The sequence below is a fragment of the Protopterus annectens genome, chromosome 12.part0 (assembly GCF_019279795.1).
Source record: "Protopterus annectens isolate FY-2018-M chromosome 12.part0, PAN1.0, whole genome shotgun sequence".
NCBI classification, from domain to species: Eukaryota; Metazoa; Chordata; order Ceratodontiformes; family Protopteridae; genus Protopterus; species Protopterus annectens.
Window position 1 is genome coordinate 284,028,056 of NC_056746.1, and position 24,921 is coordinate 284,052,976.

General features: G+C 42.1%; 1 protein-coding gene across 1 annotated transcript in view; it reads left to right on the forward strand.

Annotated features, from left to right (window-relative positions):
- The window catches only part of TRAP1 (TNF receptor associated protein 1), a 950,501-nt gene that overhangs the window by 507,020 nt on the left and 418,560 nt on the right, over positions 1-24,921 (forward strand). The window contains exon 10 of the mRNA XM_044089342.1: positions 9,897-10,017. Within this exon, the coding sequence (XP_043945277.1) occupies positions 9,897-10,017 (121 nt within the window). The remainder of the gene's footprint in view (positions 1-9,896; positions 10,018-24,921) is intronic.

Consider the following 24,921-nt stretch of genomic DNA (forward strand, 5'->3'; position numbering starts at 1 on the left):
AATTAATTGACTTTGCAAGTCCTTCATGTGGGTTTCCAGAATTCCTATTTGATGCTTAGCCTCATATAGCTCTATGGAAAGCTCATGGGATGTTAAGATGCTTTGTAATTTTTTTGTTAACTTACATTTTCTCCATAAAGCTCAACAAGGACTAGTTAAGAGTTGCAAGTTCTGTCACAATTCTGTCCAGGAAATCATGAGCATGTTTTTGCCCATCTGTAGTAGGAGACTGTGGGTTAGAAGAGACACACAGCAGGATCAGTAGTTTCCTTACCACATGTAGTCTCTACAGGCTTCATTTCCTCAATAATCCTTGTATTTTTGTCCTGCTGAGTCATAGAGCGCAAAGTATACAGTTCTGTTTGATGTTATTAGTGGTTCTCAGTCTCACTAGGACTGCTTGGAATGCTAGCCAGTCAAAGGCCCACTGTACGTATTTACAGATTTCACAGATACTACTCTTGAGCCTGGAAATTGTTTAAGGCTTCTTTTTTAAGTGTTAATTCTCAAGTCTCAGACCTTACACATGATATAACAGCTCAGCAGGACCCACAGCATGGTGAACTATGCATTCCTTTGCGGGTGTTTCTTTTTCAGTCCAAAGCAAAAAGAGCCTAAGGCTCATAGATAAATACTAGGCTAGCTGCCCTTGTGGACCATTTTAAGGCTGGCCAATTTCCCCATAGTTACACTCATTCCCAGTACCTCTTGAATGTGACGTAACCACCTTAACATTTATGCCAACCCCCAACCTTAGTAGGTAAGTAGTAAGCTAGTTGTCCTTGTGGGCTATTTTAAGTCTAGCCAATGTCCCTCAATGGTGCAGATCAAATCCTGTACCTTGTGTCTGAGGTAAACACCTTAACCAGTATGCCAACCTCCAACCCAGGAAAGGCTATCAGTGTGAGCAGTTCCTCTTCTAGCTCCATAGACTGGGCCAGCAGGTAAGTTGTTCTTACCGCTGTCTCCCTTGTCTAGCTTGGGAATAGTTTAATGTTCTTCATATTGATCACTGCTACAGTAGCCTAAGCTGTAACATTTGGCCAGATTCCAAACCTTTAGGGCACCTGACACAGGTGCGTTTGACGCATCCCACAACCAAACAATGTCAGCTGATTGCCTTGGTAATGTGGTCTTAATACCTCTTAGGCACCTACTGAGAATGTGCAGCAGGTACTAAGAGAGGGAAGAAAGTCTGCTACTAGAAAATCGTATATTAGCAAATTGAAAAGGTTTTCTAGTTGGTGCCAACGGCATAACCAGCACCAATTTAGAGCTAGTGTTTCTGTGGTTTTACAATATTTGTGTGATTTCTTCTTCGTGTTTCACTGTTGCAGTCATTACATTTGGGTAATCTGCTGGCAGGCTGCCCTCAGTCGGCCTGATTAACAAAGTCTTGGGTCCTGCTTCGGTTGCTGTCCCTTCTTCCATGACATCAGGTCGTCAGGGGTATAAAACATGCAGCTGACACCATTACATCAGTCTTTCTTGCAGTGCGGTGCCCGAAACAGAAGCAGTTTGCAAGTGCCAGTCGGCCGACTCCTGAAATGTTTCAGAACCGAAGTCTTCAACTAAAAAGCTAAGTACCCCGTTGGGGAAACTTTTTCTTGCTCCTTACCGATGTAAGTAAAAGTTAATAATTGCATTACTTGTGGGAAGCAAATACCTCATAAGGATTTTCATTTGTACTGTATTCCTTGACTAGGCCCTGACCACAACGTACCTTGCTGTCGGTTTTGTGCTAAATTTAATCAACGCACTACTAAACGTCGGTATATTTCGGCCTCTAAATATTGTGGCTCATGCTTTAATTATCCAGAAATGTCATCAGTTAGCAATCCAGCTACTGGAATACTGAAAAAATGAAAAGAAAAAGACAGAGACAGGCCGTTGAGGTCCAAAACGGACGACGACGCTTCTCCTACGCCAGTCGCCAGTTCGCCGGTACTCAGTGAGGCACTTTCACTGCCCCTGATACCCGCTACTTCTGATTCGGAGGCCTCTACTGAGACCCATTCGGAGTCCGGTATGCCACGAGATACTTCAATTATAGAACCCGCAGATATCTCTACCTTAGATGGGTCCAGAGCCGCTGCGCAGGCACCGGCTTTTGAGGGTGTTTTCAGGCCTACAGAGTTGTATATTAGACCAACGCCATCTTCAAAACTAAGGCCAAAAACTAAATCTGTCTAAAAAACAACGCCTGGGCCACATGTGCAGGCCCCTATGCCTAAAAAACAAATTATCAAAATGGCTGAAGATTTAATTACTCTGATCAGGGGTAGCCAACCCCCTCCCCTCTTCTAAGAAGCCTAGGCAAGACATTGACTATGAATCTTCTGAACAGGATTCTATTTCTTCTGACTCTTCTAATGAACAGGATTTGTCTATACCTACTTATGACGACTCTGATGCAGATACTTATGGAGACTCTGATGCAGAAGATTCCATTCCTTCTGCTTCTCCCCCTGAGGATTTTTCTTTTGGGGAAACTTTACATACTTTAAGGGAACATTTCCACTGGGAAAGTCAGGATTTCTCTGAGAGACTTAGGGATTTTCTTCTTCCTCAGCATAGGCCTTTGGCTATACCTCCTGTTCTAGACATTGTTGATGATGTTTTTTCAGAATCTAGTATGGCTCCTGATTCTCTGCCTCCGACTCCTTGTAAGCCAGACCAATACTACAGGGTTCCTGACTCCCACAAATTCCTTTTCAAAAATCCTATTGCAGATCCTGAAACCATTTCTCAGGGTCCCAATGGCATTAAGGCCTCTGCAGCTAAAAATCCTACCCCTTCTGATAGAGATTCCAGGGCACTGGATAGATGGGGTAAGAAGGTTTACACTTCTGCAACCTTAGCAATCAGGGCTTTAAACTGTCAATTTCATATGCTTAAATATCAAAAGCATATCATGGGACTGCTTAAACAGAAAATTTCTGTGTGGAAAATAAAGATTTGCAGGATTTATTGCATTTAGCTGAACAAGTTGGAAAACATACTTTGCAATGTGGTTTTGATTCTTTGAAGGTCTCTTGCAGGGCTCATGTAACTGGGTCTGTGCTAAGAAGGCATGCTTGGCTCAAAGAGCAAACTCTGCCTGACCATGTTAAAGCAAAATTGTTGGATGCTCCTTTACAACAGGACCGTCTCTTTGGTAATAAGGCTGAAGAAGTTTTAAAAAAAGATGGAAGATAAAGCTAAGTCTATGCAAACTGTGAAAGATTTCTTACAACTGCAACCTCCAAGATTTAGTAGGCACTGGCCTACTAAGAACTGGTCCTTTCCAGTTCCTTTGAGAGCTACTCAAGTCAAACCCAGACATTCCAAAGGCTCCAGGTTTCAGTCACAATGGACTTTTAGAACAAAACAATGAGGTGCCTCCTCCTCCTCCAAATCTGGAAACAACAAGGCACCTCCCTGTGGTAAACAGTCACAATGACTTCCCTTTACACTTACCAAGCACTTACCTTTCTGCCACCCTTTTGGGGGGAAAACTGGCACTTCATGCAAGAAACTGGCAACTTATAACCCAGGACAAATGGGTTTTAAATATAGTATCTCAGGGATACAGATTTCATTTCCACACATTGACAATCCCAAACGGATGGCCAGACCTGCCCCAAAATCAGTGGGCAGAGGCCCAAAAACGAGTACTGCCCCTCATGAACATGGGGGCTATTCAGCCAGTTCCAGAAGAGGAAAAGGGGCAAGGTTTCTATTCAAGACTTTTCCTGGTACCCAGAAAAGACAAATCATGGCGTCCAATTCTGGACTTATCTATTCTAAACACATTTCTGGACATTCCAAAATTCAAGATGCTGACTCTTCAACAGTTACTTCCTATGCTAGGCAAAGATGCCTGGTTGGTAACTCTAGACTTAAAAGAGGCTTAACTGCGTATCCCAATCAGAGAATCTTGCAGAAGATACCTCTGCTTCAAAGCAGGCTACTTGCATTACCAGTTCTCTGCACTGCCCTTTGGCTTATCTTCTGCACCCAGGGTCTTCACAAAGTGCCTGGCTCCAGTAATTGCATTTTGCAGGCAAAGAAATATTCAGATATAGCCATACCTGGACAATTGTCTAATTCAGGCAGAAAACAAGGACATTCTTCTAAAGCATCTGGCGTTTGTAAAAAGGGTTCTAACTTGTCTAGGGTACACCATAAACGAAAAGAAATCACAGCTGGTACCCTCTCAAAAAATTACATTCCTGGGTGCAAGCTTGAAGACAACTGCCCAGATGGCTTATCTTGCGCCAGAAAAGCAAATTCATTTGGTAACTTAATTCAAACAGGTGGCCACAAAAACCCTGCTATCTGCAAGACAAATTCTGTAAGCCTTCGGGTTCATGATCTCCTGCATTCTTCGAATTCTATATGCAAGACTGCATATGAGGAAACTTCAGGGTACTTAAAAAGTGTATGGAGTCAACATTGTCACAGCCTGGAAACAATGATTCCTATCATACCTTGCCTGCAGCTAGAGTTCCTATGGTGGGCAGAGGCCTGCCACCAAAACAAGGGACTGCCATTCACTCCACCCCCTGCCGCCCAAACCCTAACTACAGATGCATCAGACTATACTTGGGGGGCTCATCTGGCAGGGAAGTGCATTCAGGGCAAATGGAGCCCAAATCAAATGCACCTCCATATCTATCAAAAAGAGATGCAAGCTGTACAGAATGCACTGACAAGCCCTCAAGGACTACCTTCATTCAGGACAATTAATGATAAAGACAGACAACACCATAGTTATGTGGTACAAAAACAAGCAGGGGGGTATGCACTCCTACCCCCTTTGCAGACTAGCCATGGCATTGTGGAACATGGACTTGACCTATCAAATACAACTACAAGCTCAATTCCTGCCAGGAAAGCTGAATACTCTGGCAGACGAACTAAGCAGAAATCTCATGAACCCACATGAATGGAAACTGGACCCATGGATTTTCAACTTGCTGACACGCAAATGGGGAGTCCAGACATAGATCTTTTTGCCTCACCCCAGAACTATCAGTTGGACAAATTCTGCACAAGAACTAGTCACAAAAAAGCCTGGAAAGTGGATGCTCTATCATTCAGCTGGAAAAATCTATCAGTCTATGCTTTTCCCCCTCTGCCTCTGCTATCCAAAGTTCTACTAAAAGGCAAACAGGACAAACCAAAAATGATTTTGATTGCTCCAGACTGGCCTCGCCAACACTGGTACCCACTCCTGGGCAATGTGTCACACCTTCACCTGTGGCACCTGCCTCAGGCACCTTACTTACTGTCTCAGCAGAACAACCAAATTCTGCACACTCGGCTCCAAACTTTGAATCTTGCAGCATGGCTAATCACCTAAATTCACCCTTGGCATTCCTCAACAAACCTGTGCTGGATGTCATTTTGGAGGCAAGAAGGCCAGCAGTAGAAAATCTTATGCTGACAAGTGGAAAAGATTCTGTGCCTGCAATCAATCCTAAGGAATAAGCACAACAGTGCCCAATGTTCCTCAGATTTTACAATACTTAACTGAGATGCTTCACTGGATACCACCATAAAAATCCATGCCTCAGCCATTTCAGCTCATTACAACACAGAACCTCCCCTCTTCTCTCATCCTCTGCTTAAGCAGCATCTCAGAGGGGCCAAAAACTTAAGACCACCCAGAAGAGCACCAACCCCTGTCTGGGACCTCAATTTTGTATTGGAAAAACTCACTCTCCCTCCTTTCGATCCAGCTACTGCTGCAGACTTAAAATTTCTCTTGGAAAACAGCTTTCCTTTTAGCAGTCACTTCAGCTAGAAGGATTTCCGAATTACAGGCTCTTATGGCAGTGGAGCCTTTCATTATTTTTCATGCGGACAGGGTGTCGCTCAAGACCAATCCATCTTTCATGCCTAAGGTGATATCCAGTGTGGCTCTTAATCAGACCATTCATTTGCCAACTTTCTTTCCCAATCCACAGAACAAGGGGGAGCGGATTCTGCATTCATTGGATGTGCACAGACAACTTAGATTTTACTTAAACAGGACAAAATCTCTAAGAAAATCTGAACAACTACTGGTGGCATTTGCTGCAGGGGCAGAGGGAAAGGCTATTTCAAAGCAGACTATTTCCAAATGGATAAGCCATTGTATTTGTTTCTGCTATATGCACCATGGTAAAACTATCCCCCAGGAGATCAGATCTCATTCCACCAGGACTGCATCTACTTCTACAGCCTTTCTCAGAGGTGTTCCTACCAGAGACATTCTAGAAGCTGCTACCTGGAGCTCATTTCATACATTCACCAAACATTACCATTTACCTTTTTTCTCTAAATCCAGAGCTGGCTTTGCCACTGCTGTCCTGCAGGGTCTTATAGCTGGTCCTAATGCTGTATAAATCCATCCTCCCAATCATAGATTTGGGAATCTACCCAAATGTAATGACTGCAGCAGTGAAACACGAAGAACATAGTACAGTTGTGTACACTTGCCATAATGTTTGAGCGTATTCACTGTTGCAGTCTTGGATACCCTCCCTCCAACCCCCTGTTTTCCTCTTACTATATCTCTACTTTCCTTTACTGTGCTTAAAAGCCTTTTTGGTATATTTGCTTTTGGGATTGGAGGTATATCTTTTGTGTTTTTAATTTTATTTGCTCCCCATTTGGGGGGCACCTGACATCTGGGGCAAGAAAAATTGATGTAATGGGGTCGGCTGCATGTTTTATACCCCTGACGACCTGATGTCATGGAAAAAGGGACAGCAACCAACGCAGGACCAAAGACTTTGTTAATCAGGCCAACTGAGGGCAACCTGCCAGCAGATTACCCAAATGTAATGACTGCAACAGTGAATACACTCGAACATCTACATTTATGTTAAGTGTACACAACTGTACTTTTCTTTTCTATGGCCCGTCTTAGTTCTCTGTTAATGTTCACAGCCATTTCAGCATGTCTGCCCATGGGTCCTTTCAAGGCATTCCATGTCAAAATGTTTTTGAAAGGGGTTTTGCATAAGAGGCCATCAAGTAAACTGGTTGCTCTGCCTTGAGATCTTAATTTTGTTTAGAGATGCTGTACTCTGGTTCTGGATGACTTGAGGTTCTTGACCTGGCAAACAGTTTTAATTATTTACTGACCTCTGCAAGAAAAATGTCTGAGATGCAATCTCTTATGGTGGGTCAGCCTGATTTCATTTTCATCAGTGAGAGTTTCCTTGAGAATTAATCTTTCTTTTATGCTTAAAGTGGTATCGGAGTTTACTTTAATCCAAACTATCAATTTCTCTGTGTTCTTTCCTGAACCCAGAAATGAGGGGGAAAAGATTCTTACCTTAGATGTCTACAGACAGCTGAAATACTGTCTTGATCACACAAAATCTTTTAGAACTTCTTATCAGTTGTTAATTTCTTGTGAAGGGTAGAAGACACAACCTGTGTCAAAGCAGACCGTTTCCAAATAGTTGTCTTGGGCAATTACCTTTTGTTGTTCCCAAGACAACCAAACTATTCCAGGCAGAGTCAAGGCACATTCTAGCATAGCCTTGGCTTTATGTATGTCTTTTTGGAAAGGGTCAGACTCTAGACGTATTCTAGAAGCAGCAATGTGGTCCTCTGTACATACAAGCACTACAAGCTGAATTCATCCTGCAGGCCTAGGTCAGGTTTTTCTAGAGGCATTCTCCAGCGGCTCCTGGACTCTTGTCCTACACCACCCTAAGCTACAGTAATCTACCCATACAGCATAGATTACTGCAGCAGTGAGCGGTTTGAAGAAAACAGTACAGTGGTATAAATAAACATACCATAGTAGTAGATGCTAAAATGATCACTGCTGCAAGATCCGATCCCTCCCACAATCACCCTTGTTTTTCAGTCTGTTTTTATACCAGGGTGTGGACACAGGGTGTGGACATTTATTTTTTGCTGTTCTTAGCAATGCCCTGTCAGGGCTTAGCCTCTCTCTCTTTCAGTTGGCACGAAAGCTGTGAAGAGCATGGTACTCAAGCCTGTTTTTTTATTCTTCTTGGCTTGAGCTGACTGACTGGGAGCATGGAAGATTTGGAAGCTAGACAGCTGTTATATTCTGTGTAGGATATAACCCCTATAGCTTAGGCTGCAGCAGTTATCATTCAAACATCTATTGTTATGGTAAGTGTACTTACACATCTGTATGTTTCCTAGAAGACTCATGACAGGAGCTGAGACAGTAGCCCTCCAGATTCAGTCTGACAATCAAACCCTTACGATTTATTTTAAAAATACTGTCCTTTGTAGGGTATCCAAATGGGTAAGGGGGAATTCATTCATCTAAAAACAATCCAGCACCAGGGATGAGAACTTTTTTGCAGCTCCTCAAATGAAGCCACACTAAGAAAGATTTTGCTGTAAATTATTTGTTAGCTGGAGACACACACACATTTTCAGTTAAATATACAAAAGTTATATGATCAACATAAATTGCTGTGTGCAGAAAAACAGTTGTGTCTAGAAAAATAAAAATAAAACAAGATTATAAAGTAAAACAGTGTTATAGCAATCCTTACTGTATGCGGTATAGTAAATGTTCAACATGTTCAGCTGTGTTTTTATTGGCAGTTGCGTGGTGGGATAAATCACTTACACGAATATTACAAAGAATTCATATCTGAACTTTACTTAGAAAACTTGTGCATTAGATATATATAAATATATTTATATATATAATATAATATATATATATATATATATATATATATATATATATATATATATATGTACGTATGTAACTGCAGACAACTAAACCAACAAATACAAAATCCTACAAATGTGAAATTGATAAGAATTGTGTAGTGTATCTGATAGTGAATTAATTACAGAACAGTGACTGACCCTGCTCTAATAGAAATGCTGCATGTCTGCAAATCAAATGGGACGGGTGTAATTCGCTCCAGAGATCTCACCCTATCCTGTGATATTAACTGAACATGCTGGAAAGACAGATGCATCTCCCAGAGATTGCCGCTCCTCTGGAATAAGCTCCCGCTCCATGTGAACAGAGTTCCTCAATGACCCTATTTACGCATAACCTTGACAGCTGCATGGTTGACCTTAAATTTGCCCCAGGGTTGGCACCTGTGTGTGTCTCCTGGACAGCAGTGGTCGGTGCTGATCAAAGAATCTCTCTGCTAACAATGACCATTTAACTATGGTTAGTAAGCATATTTGGGTTTTTACATGGCTAGGCTTGTAAAGGCTCTTGGGCCATTAGCCTTGTAACCTCCTATGAACCTAATTACCAGAGGACCTCTAGTAGCTAAAGTATAGAAAAGTACTGTTCAACTGACTGGAAAGAAAAAAAAATGACTGCCTAGGTAACAGCCTCTTGCACCTGGCTTTTGCCCACGGGAAACCAGTTGATTAGTTGTGTAATCGGATTGGTGATAACATGAACCTATCTGCCCGAGGGCATCTATAAGCCTAGCCAGAATGTGTTGGCTTTCGCTGCCCCCTTAGATTAGTTCCCTGTGCCTCGGTCCAGCAGAGCCATTAGTTCCCTGTGCCTCTGTCCAGCAGAGCCACTGCAGTGATCCCCGGGGTAAATTTTCTGTTTCCCATCCACTCGTCAAGGTCTCTCTTGAAGGGTGTTAGTGAGGGGCTCTGACTAATGTAGATTGGAATCCTGATTCAAAGCATGGGGAGTCTCTGGGACAGGAATCTATCCTGGCAGGCACTGGAGAGAAAAAGACAGAAGCAAATTAAAAGAAAACTATTGCTGCCAGGGGCAGTCCATCATGATATGGTTGCTTACAAAATATGTGTGGTGAAGGATACCGCAATTAGCCACCTAGAACAGTTACCTCATAGATTGACTAATACAGTGAGACATGTCTGTAGCATCTTTGCTGAATTTGTCACTGTTACTTTTGTTTCTGCAGAAGCCATCTATGTTCGACGTCAGCAGAGAGATGGGAAGCAGTGTAGCCCTGTATAGCCGCAAAGTTCTGATCCAAACAAAAGCAAGTGACATCCTTCCCAAATGGCTGCGCTTTTTGAGAGGTATGTATTGACAGAACACCATAGCTTTTCTTTAAGGAACAAGCTAACAACCAAATTAAGTCTCTAAATTATAAAGAGGTTTCTTAAAAGTAAAGATGCAATAGATTTTATGTAAATTGAATGAGCAGCTTACAAGTCTTACAGTGGAAAGTCCTCCAAAGAAGGATTGACCACCACAGTGAATGTAACATTTCCAATAAATAAGAGAAAATCTGCCGAAAGCATAAAAACTTTTAATAACAAAAAAGGTCTGAGGAAGCGGCTGTTTGCCGTAAAAGCACTGATCATTTTTTTTTTTTTGTTGTTAATAAAAGTTTTTATGCTTTTGACATATTATTTTCTTGTATTTATTGGAGACATTATATTCACCATGGTAGTCGAAATTTTTTTGCAGTGGATTTATCATGTGGATTTATCGACCTTTGCCTGTAAGTACTACTATATTATTTCTTCAATGGAAAGTCCTGCAAAGGAAAGGGTAGATACAGCACTGCCTTGCCTATTAAACTGAACTTGATGTGATGATTGTGGTCCAGTGGTCCGAACTCAGAACTGAAACATAAGCTAACTAAAGACTAATATCCAAACAGTATTTTTTGAGGGGGGATGCTTGGATGGTGGTGCTAATTCTCTAATTAAAACCAAAGATAAGGCATTGTATTCTTTTTTGCTAAACTACAGCTGCCAGCAGAACAATGTTAAGGCCTTATGAGACTGTTCAGAGAGCAAGATTTAGAAAGTAATTGGTTTACAATAGCTAGCCCTCCTTTGTTACTTACTGCCTATGCACTATTGTCTTGAATTTAAACATATTGTCAGCCTGAGTAACCTTCATTGGCAAAACAGTATTACTTGATTCCCCACCTTGTTTGAGATGTGGTGCTAGTGTCTGTAAGTGGTACAGCTTCCTTCTGCAAGAAATAGCTGTAGATATGTCCAGCAACCTGCGTGCCTTCCTGTTAGTAACTGGCATTGATTTTAGTCCTACTCCTCAGACCATGTCATGGATGAAATGGACTCAGTCTTGTTTCTCCTTCAGAGACTACAGCATTAGGTCAGCTGAAATGTGTGTGCTGTGCACCACCTTGGTATTTGTTTTCTTTAGTTAACTGTTGCTGCCATGTTACAGTAAAGTTCTCACCTTATGTCGCTTCATATTCTGCCACCGTGACCACACTGTGAGACACTGGGAGAGAGAAGCAAGAGCCAAGGCTTGTGGGTGTCACCTGGTTGGAGATTGAGAGTTTTTGAATGCTTATAACATTGCGGCCTCCCCCCATTAGCTGAAAAGTGCTGTTCATTTGCTATTTGTAGACAAATGCATTTACACACTTACACACACACGCAATTCTTTACTAGAATGTTTTGCAAATTTTTTTTTTTTTTTAAGAATGTTGTCTACTTTTTGTGAACTCAAAAACCCCTGATATTCTAGTGAAGGGATGTATTTTAGTGCTTCCCTCAGATGGCGTTTCTGGACTGCGCAACCTCCCTGAGTTATTTATTAAATATTTAACATTTTGCTGTGAATAAGATGTCTGCTCAGGTGTTGATACAGACCTGTACTTTGGCTGTATTGGGATTTTTTTTCTTGCAGCTGAAAGATTTTTTTTTTTAACTATTGGCAAACGTCTGTTTAGACAGGTTATTAAATGCCAGCCTTAATGGGGTTTGTATGTACAGTAGGAGGTTGAATGGAGGGGGGGGGGTATACTCAATGCCGAAAAAACAAAGATGCTTGAGTGGGATGCTTAGCAGTATTGGAAAATGAGTTGTCAAGTGATATAATGGTTAAGGAGATGGTTTAGACCAAAACAGACAGGTGACTGGGATGTGGCCAACATGGACAAGGTGACCTTATGGAAATAATTATATGATGAAATCAACTATTAAAATATTGGTCATAAGTATGGAAATGAGGAAAGTGCTGTTGAAAGGAGAATTAGATTTTTTCCCCCCTAGGGCCAAAAGCACAAGCAATATGGATCCTAAGAAATCATCCAAGATTAGATGGAGTTTGATGGTTTGAGTCAAAAAAATAGATTAATAGTTAAATTAGTGCTGCTTGTCTGGACTGCCATCCGGCAGGAGTTCTTAATAAGAAATGTTTATTTTATTTGTTTGTCCTTTGTTGACAGAGTTAGTCCCACTAGGCTAGTTGTCTCTTTTCAGAGGAAACCCAAGGACATATATATCGATATATATATGTATATATATATGTATATATATATATATATATATATATATATATATATATATATATATATATATATATATATATATATATATATAGATAGATATACACACACACACACACACACACACTACTTGGGTGAAATTTGACCGGTGCATCAGGGAAATTCCTCTCCTCTTTTGATAGCTGCAGTTAGATCTTTGACATCCACCTATGCTACCACCAACTTGAGTAGATAAAGCCTTGATTTAACATCTCATCCAAATGACAAAATATATTTTTTCACTGAATTTTAAAACTGAGAATTCTTGTGCATCTGTACGTTTCCCTGGTACGTATTTTTTTGTGAATTGCTTGAACAGTTTTTGGAGCAAATATAGTAAAGTAAACCATGTTTTGTTTGGGGGGGGGGGGTTCAACACTTTTTTTCAAAAATCTGAAGGCAGAAAACCCTGATAATTGTGTAACATGATTGCTTTACAAAATTATGCACTGCACACTTATAAAGACATTGGAATTTTGCAGTAAGAAATCCTGTGTTACATAAGCCATAGGAAACAACACTTTCAATATGACTGGAAAGGAAACTGTGTGGAACTCTCATTCACCCAGAGAGGAAGAGTTGGGACAGCCACCAAAAATGTTTGGAAGCCTCAAAGTCAGTTGAACCGCTGGAACCTCAGGCAGTTTTCTGGTGGAGAAGCAGTGGAACATGGACTGGAGATAGGGTCTTGAAAAGGTAGAATCAAGGTTAATGCTGTACACAATATGTTAAAGATGACATAAAACTTGTTAGCCAGATAGTGTAAAAACTACAGAACATGTATTATGTGGTGTTATGTGTAGTGATCTTGGAGTACCAGTCACTAGTCTAGCTGTAGCATTCTGCACCATCTTTTATTTGTTGAGTTTCACCTGCAAGGAGTTTGAGCTGCAGTGGATTACGGCCATCAAGTTGAAATTAGACAAGGGTATGATCAACATCTGTTTCTTTTTCATTTAGGAAGTACTTATTCTTAGAGGTATATGTTTTAAATGGAAGAAACTGGGAACTGTCAACAGTAGACACCTGGTCATGGAGTGAGAGATCAGGGTCAGGTCTTATCCACCCGAGTCATAACTTCAACAGCAAGCAAAAGTGTAGGCTGAAGTGAGGGAGGTAAGTGAATTGTGTTCTGCGGACTGCACTGGCAGAACCCTAGGTGCAGAGAGATTTAATTATAATCCGTTTTCATCATTCCAATTCAGGATAACTTCAAGACATGCTTCTGGGGCAATAACAGCTCTTCCACAAGAGCAGCCAAATGTAAAGCAGAACTGACTATCCGCAGCATAACTGTGATAAATCATGCCATCCCCATGTATATCACTCAAGAAGGAGATCATGTAGATAATGAACAAAAAAGGCCTTTAATTACAGATCTTGGAAGACCCTCGACAAGACCTGACTGATTTTCTCAGAGAAGTTGGTACTGGAAGCTATTAACTGGGACCTTACTGTTAAGATGGAGGTAAAAACCTGCCTAACTAATTCGTAACAGACCCATAAATGAGAGTAGGTCTTTTGAATCTGCAAAAGCAGATAATGTGGAAAGATCTGAAAGGACAACTACTAAAAGTCTTCAGTCTCTCAACCTTGGAAGGTCATCATTATCCTGATAAGGACTATTAGTGTTATGTGGTATCTACTGAAGTCAGACTTAAGAAGGGCTAGCAAGCCATGGATGGTCTACTTTTTCTCTGCGTTGCTATCACCCTCCAATATCTTTGCCCCAAACAAATAATTTTTTGGGACTGGTCTAACTAGTACTTTCTTCCTCACTTCAAGGGACCTGCCTTCCATTGATGAGAGCACAGCACTCTCATATATAACTCAACCTAGAATCTCAAGACAAGAGAAGATCCATTTTTGAGGGACAAAGTTCATAATCACAGTAAGTGGGGCAGAGCTCAAAGATCACCTTCTTTAAGTTGATTGAAGTTTAAGATTAAAAAATAAAATCACCCATTGTTGACTAAAGTGTTTCTGCTTCACTGGTGACTGCAGTCCCTTTAGAAACAAAATGGTTGGTAAGCTGCCTCAGTGTACATCCTGTCTACAGAGAACTTAGCCACCTGAAAAAAATTCAGTGCTGATGGTGCATTTTGGATTTGCAGGCAAAATGGATTGGACAAGCCTACAAGAGCCATGTTTTCGTGATTTGCTGTGGTTGAAATTTCCTCGGACAGGAATGCTGCCGTCTTATGAATGATCTCAAGACTGATGGACCTTGGGACTTCCAAGATGACTGCACACTGAGAAACAGATTAATCTCAGCTCTCTCAGTATGCAAACAGAGACTCAGAATAGAGAGCCAGTAGACTTGTCATTTTGGGTAAATTTCAGTTACTGACTAATAAGTGCATTGCCTAGATGCCAGGAAAGACGAAACTAAGAGAACCTGAAAGAAAATCAACCATTAATGGTGAGGAAAAAACACTGGCTGGGAAGAATCCTGCAGCTGTTCAAGAAAAAAGTTGTTTAAGCTCCATCTTTGGTACAACACACGACTTCCAGTAATCTAGAGGATAAGTCCGATGTGCTCAGAACTGACTAAATAAATGAAACACTGAAGGAGTATAGCAACTCAGATAACAAAAAGGCTGGAAAAATGGAAGAAGCTTTAAACAGATATTAGATGAGCTGATAAAACTGCAAAAATCAGAAGTCGAAATGAAGAAAAGGCTGGCTGAGTATAAGACTATTAAAGAGGAGATGTTGCAAAAAAATGGTAAAATTAGAGGACAGAACATGTAGGGAAAACCTGAGATTTTCTTCTGTACCAGAGAAACTGGAAAGTACAGACTGTATTAATTTTATGAAAGCAAAAATAAGCAACTAGACTGGTATATTTGGTAGAATTGTTAATCAAAAGGGCACATCATATGTATGCTCTAGACCTGGCCATGAGAAAGCAGCCAAGAAGACCTCTGTTAGTAAAGATGCTATCTTGCCAACAGAATGAGTTGATTCTGACAAAACTGCAGTGGAAGTGCAAGTACTAAACGTTGGAGACAGTCGAATGATTGTGGAAAATGATTACTCACTGTACAACATTAGAAGAGGAGTAAATTTATTCCAGCAATCTGGAAGATGCTGTATCCAGATATCTTCAGAATATTTTTTTTCTGGAAGTCATTTTTTATGCAGAACATAGTGGAGAGGAAATACAAAAGTTTGTCTAACAAAAAATGAACTATCAAAGAGAAAGGGGACATTGCTTCTTATTCTTCTGATAATAAAGCTCATAGAAAGCCTATGCCAGTGAAACCATTTCCAGTGTTACAAAGGAAAATGCTTGAGAGACCAGAGCACAGGAGCTGACTAGAAGAACTAGGAGTATGTTGAAAATGAATGAGGACTGGAGTTCGGAGATGGAGATCAACAGGAAGAAAACCAGCAACTCAGAAATTAATGAATACATGTGGAATTGCAAAGCTTCAGCCATATTTGTGAAACATGGCAGAAAAAGAAACCCTGAAAATATTGGACTTTTTGACTTTGTTAAACTTATAAGGGGACTCCAAAGCATATGCCCTGCTTCTTGTCATTAATGTTTGAAAGAACATTAAGGTGAGGGGGGAGAGGAATGAAAGAGGTAACTGTAAGTAAAACATTTTTTGTTAACAGTATTTCATAAAACGTGCTATATACTCCATGTTATACAGTAAAGCATTTTCAGTTATTTCTGTGTGTTATAGAGATACTAAAGTAAATAGGTGCCTTTTTTCTCCTTTCTTTGTTGTTTAGTTTTAAAAAATCTAGGTACTGCAGTGTCAAAATAGGGCAAAGCCTGTACAAAAACACATTTAGAATAGGCCATAATTTTTGGTTGTTTATGTGAGAGATGTGTTGTAAAAGTATACGTAGCATGATATAAATAAAATGTATATGCTTTTTCATAATTTTGCATATAGGAATGACTGGATTAAGGTTCTTGGCTTGATCTAACAAGTTTTAAGTGGAAGCAAGTAAATAAAAACACACTGAATGCAATGACTAGCTGTCCTTCAGCAAGTAAATGTTCATAGTACAACATGAGATGCTTGTAGCTGAAGGCAGCTGTGTATCTGGATGTTCTTCGTGTTTCACTGTTGCAGTCATTACATTTGGGTAATCTGCTGGCAGGCTGCCCTCAGTCAGCCTGATTAACAAAGTCTTGGGTCCCTTCTTCCATGACATCAGGTCATCAGGGGTATAAAACATGCAGCCGACGCCATTACATCAGCCTTTCTTGCCGCACAGTGCCCAAAGCAGAAGCTGTTCACAAGTGCCGGTCGGTAGATTCCTGAAGTTTACATTTTCGAGTTTCAGAACCGAAGTCTTCAACTAAAATTCAAGTACCCTGTTGGGGCAACTTTTTCTTGCTCCTTAACGATGTCAGTAAAAGTTAATAATTGCATTACTTGGAAGCAAATACCTCATAAGGATTTTCATTTGTACTGTATTCCTTGCCTAAGCCCTGACCACAACGTACCTTGCTGTCGGTTTTGTGCTAAATTCAATCAACGCACTATTAAATGTCGGTATATTTTTGCTTCTAAATATTTTGGCTCACAATTTAATTATCCAGAAATGTCGTCGGTTAGCAATCCGATTACCGGAATACCTAAAAAACCGCAAAGAAAAAGACAGAGACCATACCATCGAGGTCCAAAACTGACGACGATGCTTCTCCTAAGCCATTCGCCAGTTCATCGGTACTCAGTGAGGAGCTTTCGCAGCCCCTGATACCCACTACTTCTGATTCGCAGGCCTATACTGAGACCCATTCGGAGTCCGGTATGCCGCGAGATACTTCAAGTATGGAACCCACGGATGTCTCTACCTTAGATGGGTCTGGAGCCACTGTGCAGGCACCGGCTTCTGAGGGTGTTTTCAGGCCTACGGATTTGTATATTAGACCGACGGCAACTTCAAAACTAAGGCCAAGCTCTAAATCTATGTCTAAAAAACCGACGCCTGGGCCACATGTGCAGGCCCCTATGCCTAAAAAAACAAATGATCAAAATGGATGAAGATTTAGTTACTCTGATCAGGGGTAGCCAACCCCCCCTCCTTCTAAGAGGCCTATGCAAGACATTGATTATGAATCTTCTGAACAGGATTCTATTTCTTCTGACTCTTCTAATGAACAGGATTTGTATATACCTACTTATGAGGACTTTGATGCAGAAGAATCCATCCCTTTTGCTTCTCCCCCTGAGGATTTTTCTTTTGGGGAAACTTTACATACCATAAGGGAACATTTCCACTGGGAAAGTCAGGATTTCTTTGAATCTAAAAAGAGACTTAGGGATTTTCTTCTTCTTCGTCAGCATAGGCCTTTGGCAATACCTCCCGTTCTAGACATTGTTGATGATGTTTTTTCAGACTCTAGTATGGCTCCTGATTCTCTGCGTCCGGCTCCTTGTAAACCAGACAGATACTATAGGGTTCCTGACTCCCACAAAATCCTTTTCAAAAATCCTATTGCAGATCCTGAAACCATTTCTCATGGTCCCAAGGGCATTAAGGCCTCTACTGCTAAAAATCCTAACCCTTCTGATAGAGATTCCAAGGCGCTGGATAGATGAGATAAGAAGGTTTACACTTCTGCAACCTTGGCAGTCAGGGCCTTTAACTGTCAATTTCATATGCTTAAATATCAGCAGTATATCATGGGACTGCTTAAACAGAAAATGATGTTAATCTCTGACTGTGTGGAAAATAAAGATGTACAGGATTTATTGCATTCAGCTGAACAAGTTGGAAAACATACTTTGCAATGTGGTTTTGATTCTTTGGAGGCCTCTTGCAGGGCTGCTGTCACTGGGTCTGTGCTAAGAAGGCATGCTTGGCTTCAAGAGCAAACTCTGCCTGAACATGTTAAAGCAAAAGTGTTGGATGCTCTTTTACAACAGGACCATCTCTTTGGTAATAAAGTTGAAGAAGTTATAAAAAAGATGGAAGATAAAGCTAAATCTTTGCAAACTGAAAAATTTCTTGCAAGTGCAACCTCCAAGATTTAGTAGGCATTGGCCTACTAAGAACTGGTCCTTTCCAGTTCCTTTGAGAGCCTCTCAAGTCAAACCCAGACATTCCAAAAGCTCCATGTTTCAGTCACAAGGGACTTTTAGAACAAAATAATGGGGTGCCTCCACTTCCAAATCTGGAAACAGCAAGGCACCTCCCTATGGTAAACAGTCTCAATGACTTCCCTCTACACTCAGCAAGCACTTACCTTGCAGCTGCCCCTTTGGAGGGAAAACTGGCACTTCATGCACGAAACTGGCAACTTATAACTCAGGACAAATGGGTTTTAAATATAGTATCCCAGGGATACAGATTTCATTTCCACACGTTGCCAATGCCAAACGGATGGCCAGACCTGCCCCCAAATCAGTGGGCAGAGGCCCAGAAACAAGTTCTGTCCCTCATGACAGCTGGTGAATCTGGGAATTTTGAGGCAATGTTACAATTGCCTTATGTACACAGACAACCCTCTCCTCCTTCCAACAAACTCTAATACATGTAAGAGATGCAGTTATACAGCCAAACTGGAGGCAGAGCTCTCTCAACCCAAGACTGGCGCAGTCAGTCAGGAGGAAAAGGTAACCACCCACACCACAAATCCAGTCTCACACAGACCTATTGCATCTGCATACCCAACACATAAACACACAAAAACATACTCAGAGGCTCTAAATAAAAATCTGCCTAAACAGCAAAGACCTCCTAAGCAGATATCCAAGCAACAGCCACCCCTCAACAATACCCACGAATCACATATCTCACAAAATTAGTGTGCCTCACAGTCACAGCCCTTAAGGCCAAACAACACACCAGATACACTTGTTATAGGGGACTCTATTGTCCGGCACACTGACGTCCCGCTCACCAGACTGAACAAGGGGAAGGTCACTGTAAGCTGCCTGTTGGGTACCAGGATCCGCCACATAACGCAAGCACTCAGGTCACTCCAAAGCAAGTACAAGTATGACTCTGTCCATGCTGGTGTGAATGACCTGAGACGTACCTCCCTGGACTACATGAAAAGAGACATAGAGGAGCTTTCTGACCATGTAGCCCAGGCTGGTATGACCCTGACCTTGAGTAGCATCGTGCCCTCACCAAGAATGATGCCACAGTATAAAGACAAAAACATCAGTTTCAACAATTGGCTAAAGTATTGGTATCATTCAAAGGGGATCCAGTGTCTGTCTGCCTGGGATGACATGCTTGACAAGCCACGTTGCTTCGCTAGGGACGGCTTGCATTTGTCACCCTTAGGCTTTCGTATACTGGCCAAGGCTCTTGCCACCCCTATAGTGCCTTTTTTAGGCAAGGCTCAAAAGACAAACCCACCTCCATAGACAACCCAAGGATAAAAAAACTAAAGGTAATGCTACTCCATGCCAGAAGTCTAAACCTCAAGATGCACACACTCGAGGCTCTCCTCAGTATGGAGAAAATCGATGTCTGTGCAGTAACAGAAACCTGGTTCAAGGCTCCTGAGAGCACCCCAGCACTACCAGGTTATAACTCATACCATGCGTTTCGGCCCCAAAACTCGGACTGAAGCACAAAAGGAGGGGGAGTATCTATCTTCATCAAAGATACCTACACCTCCAGGTTAGTGGCACTGCACGAAGCATCGGAAACCATCCATGTGCAACTAACAGCAGGCAAAACTGCCTTTCAGTTTGTAGCCTGCTACAGAACACCCTCCCTATTACAGGAACCCCACTTGGCATTCCTGAAAACACTGGAGAATATGAAGGTCTCCCCAAACACTATGTTATTGGGTGACTTCAACTACCCAAGCATTGACTGGGAAAACTACTCAAGCCCAAACACCTTCGCCCAACGGTTCCTTGAATTTATAAACTCTAACGCAATGGAACAACTGGTCATCACTCCCACAAGAGGGAACAACATATTGGACCTGGTCATCACCAACATGGGGACTCTATGCTCCACACCAGAGGTAAACCCCTCATTGGTAAGATCAGACCATAAACAAATTTCCCTGGACATCCATATCCTGTCCCCACCCCCAGCCAAGTAAATCACTGTAAAGAATTTCTCAAAAGCCAACTTTGCACTTCTCAAGACTGAGGTGGAATCCTTCAAAGCCCCTGGGCCAGAGGATAATACAGCCCAATCCATAGAATCCTTTACAAATGCATTCTATGAGCACCTGCAGGAATGCATGGATCGTGCTATCCCAAATAAAACCAAGACTCACTCCTCCAAAAACAGGAGACCGGTGTGGTGGACCCCGGCCATAAATAAGCTATACAACAGAAGGAGGAAGCTACTACATGACAGAGCAAAATCCCAAAAAGGGAAGGCATCTCTGATCAGTATTAGCAAGAAACTTCGATCCCTCATAAAATCATCAAAGGCCAGCTTTGAAAGAAAAATTGCCCTAGACACTAAAGATAATCACAAGGCCTTCTTTAGTTATGTCAGGAACATGGGCGAAAACTCCCAGATATGCTCTGAATTGTTGCATAATGGTACAAAATATACCGAACCTACAGACATAGCCAACATCCTGGCAGACAGATTCAGCACAAACTTCTCCCTCCCTTCCCCCCCAAAGGAGCAAACGCCTATCCCAACTGAATGTAACCTCCCTGACATCACAAATACACAGGTGAAAGCTGCCTTCTCCAAAGCAAAAAACACAGCATCTATGGGAGGACCGGACGGTGTCCCAGACTGTGTCTTACATGAGCTCCAAGAAGAACTGTACCCTCACATTAAGTCACTGTTCAAACTTAGCCTTACTACAGGATATGTACCCAAAGAATTGCGTACAGCTACAGTGGTCCTACTCCACAAAGGTGGTGCCACAACGGACCCTGGAAACTATCGCCCCATAAGCCTGACTAGTCTGGTCTGTAAAGCTATGGAGCGTATTATCATGGAACTCAGAAACAAAGACATTGGGAGCCTCCAGACACTGGACCCTACCCAATTCGGCTTTAAGGGCAGATCTTGCCTCTTAAACCTAGTTGATTTCTTTGAAACAGTTACCAAAGCCATAGATGAGGGTAAGGTAGTTCACACAGCCTACCTTGACCTCGCAAAAGCCTTCGACACAATACCCCCACTCGGGCATCATAAATAAGCTTACCAGCTTAAATATCAACCCCTATATCACAAGATGGGTTGCAAACTGGCTCCGAGATAGAACCCACATGGTCAGAATCGCAGGTGCCATATCCGAATCCAAACCAGTTACAAGTGATGTCCCACAGGGCTCAGTCCTGGGACCTCTCTTGTTCGGTATATACTTCTCTGAGGTTCAGGCTAACACGGGGGGATTATGGCTGACAAAGTTCGCAGATGACTGCAAACTGGGGGCCATAATCGAATCTCCAGCTGACACAAGCATCCTCCAAAAGGGTCTCACAGAGACGGATGCTTGGTGCCAGAGCCACAGCCTCAAGCTAAATGCTAAAAAGTGCATAGTTATCTCCTTTGGGAAAAACAAGGTGCCCACAAATTACCACATAGGTAGTAATCCATTAAGTATGGAAGAAGTAATTAGAGATTTGGGGACCAACGTAGATAGTAATCTCTCCTTTGATAATCACGTTGCCAAAGTGGTTAGAAAGACCTTCTATATAGCCCACCTTATCAAGAAAGGGTTCGCATCTAGATCGAGAGGTCATTGTGCCCCTCTACTCATCACTCATCAGGCCCATAATTGAATACAATGCCCCTTTTGGGATGTACCTTACCCGACACCTGCAGCAACTGGAGAGACCCCAAAAGTACCTCACCAAGAGGATCATGGGCTGCAAACAGATGTCCTATGCAGCTCGACTAAAGAAACTCCAGCTCTACTCAGTTGCTTACCGCCTACTCAGAGGCGATCTATGCCTGACGTACAAAGCCATGTCAAACCCAGAATTAATGGACATGCTCCACCTCAAAAAATCCAAAGCTCCAGGGACCTAAACCTCAGCACAAACATAAATAGGACATGCTGGAGGGACAGATTCATTTCCCAGAGGCTCCCCTCACTCTGGAATAGAATCCCAATTCATGTTAGACATAGCCCCTCGCTGACCCTCTTCAAGCGAAATCTGGACGCATGGATGGGAAATCGCAAATTCACCCCTGGGATCTCTTCTGTGTCCCTGCTAGACAGAGGCACAGTAAACTGATCTTAAAAGGGTACCTTCTGTGACCTACTTTACAGAGGCACAGTAGGCTAATCTAATAGGGAGGCGGAAGCCAAATACACTCTGGCTAGGCTTATAAATGCCCTAGGGCAGATAGCCTAGTATCTACCTATGAACCTATGAACATGGGGACTATTCATCTAGTACCAGAAGAGGAAAAGGGACAAGGTTTCTATTCAAGACTTTTCCTGGTACCCAGAAAAGACAAATCATGGTGTCCAATACTGGACTTGTCCACTCTAAACACAATTCTGGACATTCCAAAATTCAAGATGCTGACTCTTCAACAGTTACTTCCTATGCTAGGCAAGGATGCTTGGTTGGTAACTCTAGACTTAAAAGAGGCTTACCTGCATATCCCAATCAGGGAATCTTGCAGAAGATACCTCCGCTTCAAAGCAGGCTACTTGCATTACCAGTTCACTACACTGCCATTTGGCTTATCTACTGCGCAAAAGGGTCTTCACAAAGTGCCTGGCTCCAGTAATTGCATTTTGCAGGCAAAGAAATATTCAAATATATCCATACCTGGACAATTGTCTAATTCAGGCATAAAACAAGGACATTCTTCTAAAGCATCTGGCCTTTGTAAAAAGGGTTCTAACTTGTCTAGGGTACACCATAAATGAAAAGAAATCACAACTGGTACCCTCTCAAAAAATTACATTCCTGGGTGCAAGCTTGAATACAACTGCCCAGATGGGCTTATCTTACGCCAGAAAAGCAAATTCAATTGGTGACATACTTCAAACAAGGGGCCACAAAAACCCTGCTATCTGCCAGACAAATTCTGCAAGCCTTGGGGTTCATGGCCTCCTGCATTCTTCTAATTCCATATGCAAGACTGCATATGAGGAAACTTCAGTGGTACTTAAAAAGTTTATGGAGTCAGCATTGTCACTGCCTGGAAACAATGATTCCTGTCATACCTTGCCTGCAACTAGAGTTCCTATGGTGGGCAGAGTCCTGCCACCAAAACAAGGAACTGCCATTCACTCCACTGCCTGCTGCCCAAACCCTAACTACAGACTCATCAGACTATGCTTGGGGGGAGCTCATCTGGCAGGGAAGTGCATTCAGGGCAAATGGAGCCCAAATCAAATGCACCTTCATATCAATCAGAAAGAGATACTAGCTGTACAGAATGCACTGACAGCCTTCAAGGACTACATTAATCCAGGACAATTAATGATAAAGACGGACAACACCACAGTTATGTGATACATAAACAAGCAGGGGGGTGCACATTCCTACCCCCTTTGCAGACTAGCCATGGCATTGACCTACCAAATACAACTACAAGCTCAATTCCTGCCAGGACAGCTAAATACTCAGCTAAATACTCTGGCAGACGAACTGAGCAGAAATCTCATGGACCCACACGAATGGAAACTGGAGCCATGGATTTTCAATATGTTGACATGCAAATGGGGGAGTCCAGACATAGATCTTTTTGCCTCACCCCAGAACTATCAGTTGGACAAATTCTGCACAAGAACTCATCACAAAAAAGCTTGGAAAGTGGATGCTCTCAATCAGTCAGCTGACAAAACCTATCAGTCTATGCTTTTCCCCCTTTGCCTCTGCTCTCCAAAGTTCTACTAAAAGTCAGACAGGACAAACCAAAAATGATTCTGATTGCTGCAGACTGGCCTTGCCAACACTGGTACCCACTTGTGCGCAATTTGTCACACCTTCCACCGTGGCACCTGCCTCAGACACCTTACTCTCTCAACAGAACAACCAAATTCTGCACACTTAGTTCCAAACTTTGAATATTGCAGCGTGGCTAATCATCTAAATTCACCCTTAGCATCCCTCAGCAAACCTGTGATGGATGTCATCTTGGAGGCGAGAAGGCCTAGTACTAGAAAATCTTATGCTGACAAATGGAAAAGATTCTGTGCCTGGAACCAGTCACAAGTAATAAGCACAGCAGTACCCAATATTCCTCAGATTTTACAATACTTAACTGAGAGGCTTCACAAGGGCCTGTCCTTTTCTTCCATAAAAATCCATGCCTCTGCCATTTCAGCTCATTACAACACAGAACCTCCCCTCTTCTCTCATCCTCTGCTAAAGCAGTATCTCAGAGGGGCCAAAAACTAAAGACCTCCCAGGAGAGCTTCAACTCCTGCCTTGGACCTCAATTTTGTATTGGAAAAACTCACTGTCCCACCTTTCAAGCCAGCTGCTACTGCAGGCTTAAAATTTCTCTCCTGGAAAACAGCTTTCCTTTTAGCAGTCACTTTAGCTAGAAGGATTTCTGAGTTACATGCTCTTATGGCAGTGGAGCCTTTCATTATTTTTCATCCGGACAGGGTATCTCTCAGGACCAATCCATCCTTCATGCTTAAGGTGGTATCCAGTGTGGTTCTTAATTAGACCATTCATTTGTCAACTTTCTTTCCCAATCCACAGAACAAGGGGGAGCGGATTCTGCACTCATTGGATGTACACAGACAACTTAGATTTTACTTAAACAG